The sequence below is a fragment of the Sinocyclocheilus anshuiensis genome, unplaced genomic scaffold, assembly GCF_001515605.1.
Source record: "Sinocyclocheilus anshuiensis isolate Anshui unplaced genomic scaffold, SAMN03320099.WGS_v1.1 scaffold387, whole genome shotgun sequence".
NCBI classification, from domain to species: Eukaryota; Metazoa; Chordata; class Actinopteri; order Cypriniformes; family Cyprinidae; genus Sinocyclocheilus; species Sinocyclocheilus anshuiensis.
In genome coordinates this window covers 883,501-896,248 of record NW_015549624.1, presented here as the reverse complement: position 1 = coordinate 896,248, position 12,748 = coordinate 883,501, and the positions used below count along the sequence as shown (strand labels likewise).

Genomic DNA, 12,748 nt, shown 5'->3' with positions numbered 1-12,748 from the left:
TCCTCGGTGGGCAAGTGATGTAACCGGTGTTGCGGCTTAACACCGGTATCACCGTCAACACCATCTATCGTGGCAAGCCTACATTATACGTCTTTACTGTCACTTTTAATCAATTGAATGCATCCTTGCTGAATAAAAGTATTAATCGCCCCTCCCCCAGACCCCCAAAAAAATCTCACTGACCCCAAACTCTTGAACCGTAGTGTACAAGTTCATAACGTGAACAGACAAAGGGAAGATCGCATGAATGGAATGTGACGACCCGAAGGTCATTTCACATGACGCTTGGACACACTATGGACTGGGACCAGAGACAACTGATTTACAGCAGCCGAGTGGCACCTACCTAAAGAATAAACAGCACTGAAATATGAGCTGTGCCACTGAATTCCCGCTAGCGCTGCATGAGAAACTGGTTAAGACAGCATTAGATGACAATAACACGACCTTTGACATTTGTGATGAAGACAATCAGCTGCTGAGGGCTCCAAAAGTCAAATGACATCCTATTGTGCTACACTGGAACTAAAGGTCTAAATGCAGTTGCGGGACAAAAGTATGTGAACCCCATAAATCCTGATGTCAGACTAACTGAGATGCTTTGGCATTAAGAATACTAAACTAGTTTTTAATGATGAATGGTCCAATTTAACACAAAAAAAAAAGGACTTATTTATAAAGTCAGATCCAATTTGATGACCAATTGATGTAGAAATCCATTAAATCCAATGGGTTCACATACTTTTTCCTGCAAATGCAGATCTCTGAAGTAGAAATCAAAAGAATGAGAGCAACTAGCCCTGGTTTGGTTGGGTTACTGGGTAAATAGTTTAAAAGACAGGTGAGCACTCATACTTACCAAATGTTCAATCCCACTGTACTCTCCTTCCGTGTTTTCTCTGATGGTGACAAGATCCACATCAGTGTAAGGCGTCTTATAGCCCTCGATTGACACACAAGGACGCACATTAGCATACAGGTCAAAGGTCTTCCTTAGCAGCAGGTTCATGGACGGGTGTCCAGCAGCAATTGGTGTTTTCAGTGGTCCTGTAATATAATTCAATTTTGATCATGTAAGTTTCCTATATACTATGAAAATTTGCCTAATATGATACACAGTCAGCATATTTACCTTTTAATCCAATTTTGTTTTTGTCCATCGACTCTTTGGCCTCAGGAGGGATCATCCACCTGCCTCCAGGTCCTTTGATGGCGGTGACGTTTCTCTCTTCCCATTGAATAGGGGCCTGGGTGAGGAAAAAGTTCACAACTAAGATTTAAAATAGAGCACAAAAGGGTTAAAAAAAATATAACCGTAGCTCAGTTTTAAACCTGACATGCAGAAAACCTGGATAATGCACTTGTTGGAACTTGCAGCCTGTGCTGCATTCCCGAAGAGTAAAACAACAGATACTTACCTTAGCTGCTTCAAATATCTTCATTACTGCAGTGGAGATCTCTGGACCGATTCCATCTCCAGGAATTAACGTTACAGTTTGAATCTGTCCAAATAAAGCACAGAAAACAAGACTGAATCTGGAAATGGATCACAAGTATCACAATCTGGCAATCTGAGGCTTTCTACATAAAGTTTAGACAAGGAATTTGAGGATTTTAATACAAAAGGTCATGAAGTTTGAACACTGCTGGCTGCTATAACTAACGTCTCCAGAATAGCAAGGACAACAAAGGCATCCATTTCAAGTTTTGCTGTTTGTTTTGAGTAGGTCTGACTCATTCTGCTTTTACTAGTGCCAAAAAACCAACGCCTTCAGGTGAACAATCTTGACTGAAGTAACTACTCAACTGGCACAACTACATAGTTTCTGCAGGCAGCAAAATTAATGCTTAAGACTTATTTTGTGATTGAAGCTTTATACCCAAGGCTGGACATTAAGCTCTTCCAAGTGCTTGCCTTTCAGGCAACTAAAACTGACCTTTTATGTACCAAACCTTTTTTTCCCCAACAATATAGTGTATGGCTTAAACACATAAAACTACTATAAAAATGGGATTTGAAGAAAAGAAGATTTTTTTTTTGACATTTTTTTAAACATAAAAATCTTTTGTTTTTATTTACACTTTAATCAGTTTTACCTGTCAAACTGCATATTTTCACATTTAAGGTCACTGTATTCCATGTTCCTAATATTTGTAACATATTAAAACATTTAAAAAATGGTTTGGGACAAGTGATGTAAAAGCTAAGCTTTACAAATGAACCAAACTGTACATTATAAATGAACCAAACTGGACCACAAACTACTTTCATATTGACCATGGTACTAAATTTTTACCATATGTGACCCTGGACCACAAAACCAGTCTTAAGTCGCTTGGGTATATTTTTAGCAATAGCCAAAAAAAACATTGTATGGGTCAAAATTATCTATTTTTCTTTTATGCCAAAAATAGGATATTAAGTAAAGATAATGTTCCATGAAGATATTTTGTAAATTTCCTACCTTAAATATTTCAAAACTTAATTTTTGATTAGAAATATGTATTGCTAAGAACTTCATTTGAACAACTTTAAAGGTGATTTTCTCAGTATTTAGATTTTTTTGCACCCTCAGATTCCAGATTTTCAAATAGTTGTATCTCTGCGAAATATTGTCCTATCCTAACAAACCATACATCAATGGAAAGCTTATTTATTCAGCTTTCAGATGATGTATAAATCTCAATTTCGGGAAATTGACCCTTATGACTGGTTTTGTGGTCCAGGGTCACATATTTGTGTACCACACTATTTACATTCAATGTGTTTGCAAAAAATACCATACAAATATCGTGGTACATGGTACGTGTTGGTTTGAACTTACGCCTCTGGAGAAGGTTCTGGGCTGTGGGCTCTGAGTCTTTATGTCTCCCATTACACGGGACACCTGCAAAGACAATTTCAAAGATAACAGATCAATAACACTGGAAGACAAATTTAAGCTGATACTCCCTGATACACAAAGCCCAAACCATTTATTAAAATGCAAGCAAATTAACCATGCTTTTAAAAAGCGCTGTGTTTAATGCGACTGCCACTATGGCTGATCTTCACCGTGGCTCTTTGCAAACAAGCACACAGCAGCTAAAGCAGTTAATTAGACTGAGCCAGACTTAAAAGACTAAGTATGATCCCATTAACTCTGCATGCAAACTTTTAAGTGCTTTTGAACACAATGCGGAAAGTGCAATTAAGGCAACAAGCATGTACAAGGTGAATTACACCAGGGATCATCCTGAGGTCAAAAGATTAAACAAATACAAACCAATTAGTTGTGATTAAATGTGAGTTATTAAAAAGGAAAGGACTTATCCCTGGTGTAAAATGAGGGGTGTAGTTTCACAAATCTGCAAAAAGTTGAGTTTAAATCAGCCTAGAACATTAAGGCTACTGGTCACTGATGATCACACACAAATGAGAAAGATTTTTTTTAACAAACCCCTCAAAGAAGACAGCAGATCTGATGGGGACATTACTTGTTTTTGTTTTCCACAAAGCAATGTGTACTGTGAGAGAGTGGTGCCATAAAACTGTGAAGCAAGATATGTGGCCTAAAAAAGCATTTGGACACTTTGCCATTTTTTTTTATTAATCGCCATTCAGAATGACACTTAACGGGGTCATATGATGCGATTTGCGACTCTGTTGCCCTTTCGGGCTTGAACTGATGGTTAAAATAACGACATTATTAACTGTCTTGATATTTACTTTGAAAGCGTGAATATGGTAAGGAGCTGTGACGAGAGGGGCGGGGCCGAGAGCCGTGGGAACGGAGCGAGGCCGGTGGAGTAATTGCTAATGCGCGACACCTGCGCCACTCACCGGTCTCGAGTCCCACGGAGGAGCTCCGGAAGGATTAAAGTAGGAGTGACAACAGTGAAAGGAGAGAGGACCAGGCCTGGAGTTTATTTTGTATTTTGGTTTTGTTTGTGCGCGACAGTCGGCCGCGAGGGGCTGTCGCGCTATTTTGTGTTTGTTTATTTTATTAAAGTTTGTTTAAATGTCCGCCGGTTCCCGCCTCCTTCTTCCCGACTTACGAACTTTGCTACAGGGGCGTTACATTTCCGATGCGTGCTTGTGGTGTTCGACCAATCACAATGCACTGGGTCAGCTGGCCAATCAGAGCAGACTGCGCTTGTCAAAGGAGGGGGCTTTGTAGAAAATGAAGCGTTTGAGAGAGGCGGGGCATAGAGGACCTACAATAATGTACAGTATTTGAAAAAGAATGTGTTTTTTGAACATTAAAGCATGTCAACATATTCTGTTATACCAAATACACAAAATAATGATCTTTAAAATAGCATCATATGACCCCTTTAAATATGACTGTGTCACTGCAATAGATAACAAAATATCCAATAATATCCAAATATCTAAGACCCAGCACACTTTTCTCTTTTCAACCCAAAAAGAGGGTTAAAAGGTTTTAACTTCATTTACACATACATACATGTATGTATGTACGTTCAAAATTTAGACATTTGTAAGTATCACAACACCTTTTATTTGTCACCTCAGGCACCTTCTTACTTCTTTGGTAAGAAAAAGAATTTAGTTTTGAGGAAAGATCTAGTATTTCTTTTTCTTCTTTATTTTTTTTTCCCCCCAATGACATTCATACATTTCATGCAAGGCTTTAAGAGTCCAAACACATTTGGAGCCACTGTATATCTGTGGAAATGATTCCCCCATCATTTACCTCTATTTTATATTTCATATCCCTCCAATACTAGTAAAATGAATCTAAACTACATCATAACCCATAGGTTATAGGTAAAACAGCAGTCTGAATGACACAAAAGGTTTTTCTGCACCTTCTCATGTCTTATCACTTATATTCATGTTTCTTTTCCTCGTCTAGAAGAACATTCAGTCCATAATGGAAGTCATAAATTAAGTCTCTGGTCTAGTTTAGTCTTTACATCAGCCAACTCTTGTTCACTAAGCCAACATGTCGAGGTGACCTTCATCCACCAGATTGGTTGGTTAGTTAGCGTTAATGGTTCTCCTTGCACATTTAAATCAGCTGTTTTACTCGACTCATTTATAAACTCTATTTCTCCCTGACTATTTTAATGTCCATGTCAGATTTGCCATCTTTAATGACTATAAGCCGTTGCGCGCTAGCAACTGAGATGCGCGTCTTACTTCCGGAGCCGAGCTCGCCTCACTTATCCGCACGCCGCATCTCTCGAGAAGTTTTAGGAGCTGAAAAAGCAAGAATGTAGTTTTAAATTTCATAACCTGACCTTACTGTCCTCCTGGTTGAGTCTGCATACTATTTGGGGGTATTACGCGCAATAATGTGTGGATGGTGAGGATGACTGCAGAGGTTGAACATCTGTGGCTTTCGCCTGAGGCGTGATTCATTCACGAGATTAATACGCATCGTGTCATTCTCTTAACTACATTTATATTTGTTAAAAGACTAGTAAATGAGTTGACTGAGAGCTGTTAAATGTGTTAAACGTGTAAGTGCCGGTGTGAAGGGCATGCAGTACAGGGCCGCTGTAACTCAACGTTTTCAGCGCAAGCTAAGTATATTCTTACATTCATACCACACAGTCATATTTGGCAAAACACAGCACAGATTGCTATGATCTGAGGTTTGTCATATAATGTAGTTATTACCGTTGACCTCCACGCGTTTCCAGCCATCCTGTGCTAATCGTGTTTAGGCGACTTCTCAATGCAGCTCTTCGGACGGTGTCTCATCCTCTACTACGAGTATCTAGGGTTGCCAGGTTGTAACTACACGACTAGGATGCTATGCGTTGCCTTACGGCAGGGTTTTTAATCGTTTTGATCTCACGGACCCCCAAATATGATCATCCAAAAGACAGCTATTTTCATGTAAAAAAAAAAGTAAATTCTATCTATCATGTAAAATTTTTTTAAATTCTATCTATCTATCTGTCTGTCTGTCTGTCTGTCTGTCTGTCTGTCTGCCTCCCGTTCCATCTATCTGTCTGTCTGTGTGTGTGTGTGTGTGTGTGTGTGTGTGTGTGTATATGTATGTTATTTATTTTTAGATTTTTAGATTTATATTTGTTTATATGTTTATATAGATATTTATGTTACATTATTACATTTTCCTAATCACTATGTATTTATTTAAAATACATTAATTAATTTCTTCTGTTTTATTTGAAATAAATGTTTAATATTTGTTTATTTATTTACATTTTTACAATGCTTTTCTAAATAAATAAATAAAAGACCTCCAGCACTACTAAGGTGCGTTTATCTTATGAGATTTCAGCGTTTAGAAGATGCAGGTGTAGTTTTTTATTTTTATTAATTTTGTTATTAATTCACAAATGTTCCCAACAAGTTACAACTGAGATTTGCTTATCAACATGCAAGACTCCCAAAAGGGGGATTTTCTTAAACTTGGCAACTATTAGCCCACTTCTCTGCATTCGGCTGTGAAGACATGCTGAACGCTGAACTCCCCCTACTGCACCGGATGCCACAGTACATTTTCGACGAAAATACGTAAAAAAAAAAAAAAACCTTTTCATTGTGCACCGTGACTTACCCCCCCAGGTTCAAAACGAAATCATTTTTGTTTTAGTGATTGAATTGTAGGAAAGTAAAGAATTCACGAGGTGGGTAAGTTTTACATTTGTTGCCTGTATTGACTAGACCAATTCATGTAAAGACCAGAAGATGGAGTTGTTTTTCTTGAATGTGTTCAGAACAATATTTTATACCTTACTTGTGAAATACTAGATGTATTCACTCAAAAGTCGAAACTGAAAATTCTTACACCATTCAGATCATTCTGCCTGCTATATTCAACGGAAGAAAGAACGTCTTTGTTTGGAGCAACATGTGGGTGAGTAAATGTTGAATGTTTATTTTTTGGGGTAAACTAGCACTTTAACCATAACACTCGACACTTTTTAATAAGCAGCTTTTTTACATTATCTGTAGGATTAATAAACAGACACGAGGACATCTTCTGGCATGAATGTACTTTATCCAACAAAATGTAAATACAAATATGCAAAGCTGATCATATATCATAAGATTTCGATGTATTCAAAAACAAAAAGCTGCTTGAGCGAATAAAAAGAAACAATATAGTATGAAACAAGCGATTTAAAAATCATCCACATTAGGCATACAATAAAAAGGCAAAAAGCATTCACTAAAAATTGTAAACAAGAAGAGCAACATGGGAAAGCTTCAGAAGTGGTTGAAAAACAATACAAGTGCTTCACCATTACGAAATATACAATAGCAGCATTTTAAGCATAACATTAATTACAGCACTGTGTTAGGAGTGCAAAGAGGAATTGTCTTGATTGTGAACATCCTGAGACAGTGATCAAATCGGATTAGGGGTAACTACAGTATTGGTCTCTCTAAACGGTGGAAAATCAGAAAGAACTCAAGTGTAGTTACAAAAACTAAACCCTCACACTGCAGGCAACACGGAGCATTTTGGATTTCTGGCACCGGTGATGCGTCAAGCTTATGGACTTTTAAAAAGACATAGAAAAAGCTGTGGAAAAAAAACATATGCATTCTTATGGAATGAGATCGAGAGATTCCCAGATTTAAACGGCATACTGCTTTGGTTGGTTCTTGAAGCTGATGGTCCGTTCGTTTTGTGAGATCACGTGGGCTGCCCGACTGTTCAGCAGCCTGCATTCATGGAGAACATCTGTTGAGATGATTACCAAAAAGATGTTAAATTAGGGCTTTGGAAATGTGACTGCTGATGTGTTTGAAGAATGTTCTGATTCTTTTTGGTTTTGATTAATGAATGAAGATGATTTTAGTCCATACCACTGAATTGTTTATAGGCTTCATCAACTATGGCATTGTTTGATCTCTTTATCTCCCAAAAACCATCATCCACCCAAGGTTTGGTCTCTGGCAACTCAGGCAGTTGGCCATTTTTATACATGCCTGCTACAAATAAATAAATAATAAGTAATAAATAAACAAACAAACAAACAGAGAAAATAATATTAAAAAGCAATTAAATAATGTTATTAATAAAATATATTACTTAATATTAAAAGTGCTTTTAAACATTGGATTAAAATAACATCTATTTTAATATATTTTAAAATGTAATTTATTCCTGTGATGCAAAGCTGAATTTCCAGCATCATAACTCCAGTCTTCGATGTCATACGAATCTTCAGAAATCATTCTAATATGCCGATTTGGTGCTCAAGAAACATTTCTTATTATTATTATAATTATCTCTGTTAAAAAGCTTTTAAGTATTTTTGTGGAAACTGCTATACATTTTTTTTTAGGATTTATTCATGAATAAATATTTCAAAACAACCGCATTTATTTGAAATAAAATATTCTGTAACAATGTAAAAGTCTTTACTGTCACTTTTGACCAATGTAATGCATCTTTTTTTGCTGAATAAAATGAATAATTACTTTTATTGTACTAACCCTAAACTGTTAGTACAGTTGGAAGTGTATTTTTAGGGCTGTCAAAGTTAACATGCACTAATTAATCAAACATTTGATGCAAAAAAATTTTTTCATTTCATTACAGTTGTTTTAGCGTTTAAGCGTGATATTACAATATACACAAAATTGCATGACATAAAATAATACACAAGTGCATTGAATTTTTCTCTTAAAATCTATTAAATGACAGGAATAAAATTCCAGCAAATACCTTTAATAGTATCATCAATATCTTTGCATAGTTGGTATAAGTCACTTCCACGTCCCACCACCCTTTCACCTGAAATGACACGTTAAAAGACAATTTGATAACTTGCTAGACTGAGTATAAAATGTAATGCACAACCGCATGTGAAATAACAAAAAATGTGTTTAGCAAAATTCCATTACAAACTCACCATCCAACACTTTCATGTTTGGGAAATTTTCAAGAATAAGAGTCCGGTATGATAAATTCTTGCAGACTGTAGCAAAATAAATTAGTAAGAATTAAGGACCAGATTTAGAGCTCCAAAAACATTTAATCAAAAAAAAAAAAACAGAAAACCACTAACCTGGATTGGTATAATTATAGGTGTTGTCCTTCATTCTGATGCTCTCCAGCTTCTTTAAAGACTTCAGTGCATGAAGATTATCAACACTGTAGGTGCAATGCATCATGTGTGACATAGAAAGGTGGATAGGAAAGCAGATAAATATGAGTAGCTAAAAAGGCTGCTTACCTCGGTATCACATTGCCAGCAACATTCAAACTCAGTAAACCTTCACAGCTGGAAAGAGGTTCTGAGAAGAAACATGTTCAACTCCGAAAGTCAGATATAATATCACAGATATATAATCACATTAAAAGAATAGTTAATGTAAAAAAAATTATTTTCAGGATACCAAGATATTCATTGGAACAGAAATGTAGCATTACATCACTTGCTCACCAATGGTTCCTCTGCAGTGAATGGGTGCCGTCAGAATGAGAGTCCAAACAACTGATAAAAATATCACAATAATCCACAAGTAATCCACAGTCAATCAGTTGACATCTTGAGAAGTGAAAAGCTGCATGTTTGTAAGAAACATATCCATGAAGATGTTACTTTAAACTAGGGCTGCACGATAAATCGCATGCGATATTTAACGCGCATCTTGTCAGAAAAGCCGGTTCTGTAATCAGCGGTAAATCTCCATCACCTGCGGGCTTTCACATTGAGCAGCATTAACTACACAGAGCCGTTGTTCACTGATGAGCTGCGCAAAAAATCGCGCGAATATGAACGTGGTTTTGTGCAGCTCATCAGTGAACAACGGCTCTGTGTAGTTAATGCTGCTCAATGTGAAAGCACGCAGGTGATGGAGATTTACCGCTGATTACAGAACCGGCTTTCTGACAAGATGCGCATTAAATATCGCATGCGATTTATCGTGCAGCCCTACTTTAAACCTTCAATAGTCCTCTATCCATAATAGTGTTTTCTCCTGTGAAAAAAAACAGCTGTAAACAATTATGTTTGTGGATTTTGATGTTAGAGGACAACAGGAGATTGACTTTTTCACTGGAGAAAGCATTATTATGCATGGATTATGGACTCATATTCTGGCTAGAAGCAAACTTTAAAGTTAAAACGTTAAAGTAAAGTTAAAGTTTTCCCTTAATAAAATGTTAATTGATGGACTGGAATCCATTATTGTGATGTTTTATCAGCTGTTTGGACTCTCATTCTGACGGCACCCATTCACTGCAGAGCAATTGCTTTATGTGAGCAAGTGATGCAGTGCTAAATTTCTCCAAATGTCTCTGCTTTGAAGAAACAAACTCATCTACACCGTGAATGGCCTGAGGGTGAGGAAATTTTCAGCTAATTTTCGTTTTTGTTAGAACTATTAAATTAAGATTGAAATAACTATTACCTAAATTAGAGATTCTGTTGGCTGACAAGTTAAGAACAAGAAGTCTTCGTAGAGGTGAAAGAGGCCCCAGATTTGTGATGTTATTTCCAGAGAGGTCCAGCCTCTCCAGGTTTATACAGTCTCCTATACATCCAAGATCATAAATTCCTGCAAAAACACATGCAAGATTGTGTTTTTGTGTATTTCGAGAATGTATTCTGCAGACAATAAAATCAGTATCATCTTACCTAAATTCCTAAGCTTGAGAAACATAATGGACTCCAAATCGAACTCCCCGGTGCGGGACTTCAGAAGCACAGTGGTGATCTTTGCACATTCTGTTTCTGGAATATGAGGAGAATGAGTGAGATCATACTTTATGCAGCATTATACTTCATGCAACTGAGGGGAGATTATAAATGTGGCTCTCCATGATTCCAAAGGTTCAAACGGTGATTACAGTTTTAATCTCGCTTTATGTGTGAACTCTCAAAGACCGGATTACAGCTGCAGATCTCCTCTAGGTTTAATTTAATGCCCAGGAAGGTTTTTTTTTTAATCACTATATATTAGGGATGTAACGATTCACTCAACTCCCGATTCGATTCGATTCACGATTTTGATTTCAAGATTCGATTCACGATTTTTTTATTTATTTTTTATTTAAATAACAAAACTAAATTGAAATTTTAAAACAAGCCCCAAATCAAATACATACGTAACACAAATAAATCTCTTCATATAAACAAAATAAGGCTTTGTCTGTGCTCTTTCCGTTTAAAATTAGAGGCAACCACTGCATTTTAATCATGATCCAAACAAAGATGCTGCATACATGCAACACGAGCAGTTTTTAATCTAAATTGGATTGTATAATTTCGAAATTTGAAGCAAAAACAGAATGGTTTGACTTCAGTTTAGAGAAACTATACATAAAAATATCTGCATGAAACAGAAACAGCAGACGAGCTGAATGAGACGCAGATTCACTCTCTGCCAGCAGGTGGCGCTTAAAGCGTTTCCTTGGTTTCCGCACAAAAACAAAGCAGCGCTGCACTTATGAACTTTAATATGCATTATACAGAGGCAAGATGAAAAGATACCATACCAAATACCATCTAAACTTTTCTAAAGACAGTAAGTTCCCCTCAGACATGCATTCATATAAACTCCTACCCCTAATTGAATCGCGATTTGTTTAGCATCTCAACCGATTTGAATAGTCACATATTTGAATCGATTTTCAACCGGCTCGCAGTTAATCGTTACATCCCTACTATATATATATATATAACAGCATCTTTGTGTCATTCCATAATTTGTAGTTTATTCTCTTTTTTTTTTTTACTTTAATAAATTAAAATAAATGAACTAATTAACTAAATGAGTAAATCAACTAATTAATGCAGATTGTATTTTAAATGTAGAAGGCATACCTTTTTTGTTTTGTTTTTAAATACAGATAATTATAATTATTACAGATTATTATTAATGCAAGAAAATCTTTTTTTTTTTTATCAAAAAAGGTTCTAAATAGTGTTATTAAACATAGTATACTTTATTTATGAATCATTTGTCAGATTTAGGTAACCTCTGACAAACATTTTGTCCTTAAACTATGTGAAAACATGCCAGTGATATTATTTTTATATTCTTACAAACTGGTTATTTTTGTTAAAAAGTAAAACTGGTTAAAACATTTTTGTAAATTTTTCCTTTCTCTTTGAAGTGTTAAAACAGTCATTCGCAGATTACAGCATGGGATGGATGTTTTGTTAATAAACGCTGGTGGGCATGTACAGTACATGCAGTGCACAGGGCAGATCTGAGCAGGTCTGACTGTTAGCTCTGCGGCTAGCCTCACTGTGGCGTCTGCCCTAGATACTCATGGTTTTAATGCGGGCATTATTTGCCCCCCTGCTGTTTCTCTGCTCCGATGTTTTTATTCATTTCAAGCGTTCTCTTGGTTTAATTAACGCCTGGATAAATTAATTATTTAAAGTTCAGCCCAGCCGGAAGTTGACCTTTCAGTGTTTTTTGTGCTTGCAGTGGTTGCTAGGATATTGTCATGGAAACAGGGACACGAACGCAGAACTTAGACATTTTTGTCACGATGTAAAGTTTGTATGAAAAGTTTGTTTTATAAATGGACTAAGTAAACAAAGTAAACTAAAAGTCCCTAAAAAGCGAAATATTATTATTTGTTTTGAGCCACGAGTGACTTGATGTTAAAAATACACGTTTTGTGTTATTAGCATCGATGATTCTTTCTTTTTGCATCGAACTTTATAACGTTCATTAAATCTTTGTGTTTTTATGTAGGCTCAATATGAATATAATTATAGTTTATACAGTATAGTAAAAAGAAACAAAAATTAGGCAAGAAAAAAACATAATTTAACTTTGTTTATA

The 12,748-nt window shown here is 36.1% G+C and overlaps 2 protein-coding genes across 7 annotated transcripts in view; one reads left to right on the top strand and one right to left on the bottom strand.

The window, feature by feature from the left end:
* The window catches only part of LOC107659502 (isocitrate dehydrogenase [NAD] subunit alpha, mitochondrial), a 9,857-nt gene extending 4,108 nt beyond the window's left edge, over positions 1-5,749 (bottom strand). Inside the window, exons 1-7 of one of the 6 annotated variants that reach the window (XM_016448464.1) lie at positions 5,633-5,749; positions 5,150-5,209; positions 3,316-3,348; positions 2,826-2,888; positions 1,419-1,502; positions 1,133-1,247; positions 860-1,047 (exon numbers count right to left, since the gene is read on the bottom strand). In XM_016448464.1, the coding sequence (XP_016303950.1) occupies positions 860-1,047; positions 1,133-1,247; positions 1,419-1,502; positions 2,826-2,888; positions 3,316-3,348; positions 5,150-5,209; positions 5,633-5,659 (570 nt within the window). In that variant the 5' untranslated portion in view covers positions 5,660-5,749. Of the gene's footprint in view, positions 1-859; positions 1,048-1,132; positions 1,248-1,418; positions 1,503-2,825; positions 2,889-3,000; positions 3,113-3,266; positions 3,349-5,149; positions 5,210-5,632 lie in introns of those variants that run through there. The other 5 variants (XM_016448465.1, XM_016448466.1, XM_016448467.1 and 2 more) reach the window with 5 other exon arrangements.
* Positions 5,750-6,530: 781 nt separating this feature from the next.
* Positions 6,531-12,748, top strand: part of LOC107659500 (calcium and integrin-binding family member 2-like) — a 32,588-nt gene continuing 26,370 nt past the window's right edge. The window contains exons 1-2 of the mRNA XM_016448462.1: positions 6,531-6,612; positions 6,783-6,842. Of these exons, the coding sequence (XP_016303948.1) occupies positions 6,837-6,842 (6 nt within the window). The 5' untranslated portion in view covers positions 6,531-6,612; positions 6,783-6,836. The remainder of the gene's footprint in view (positions 6,613-6,782; positions 6,843-12,748) is intronic.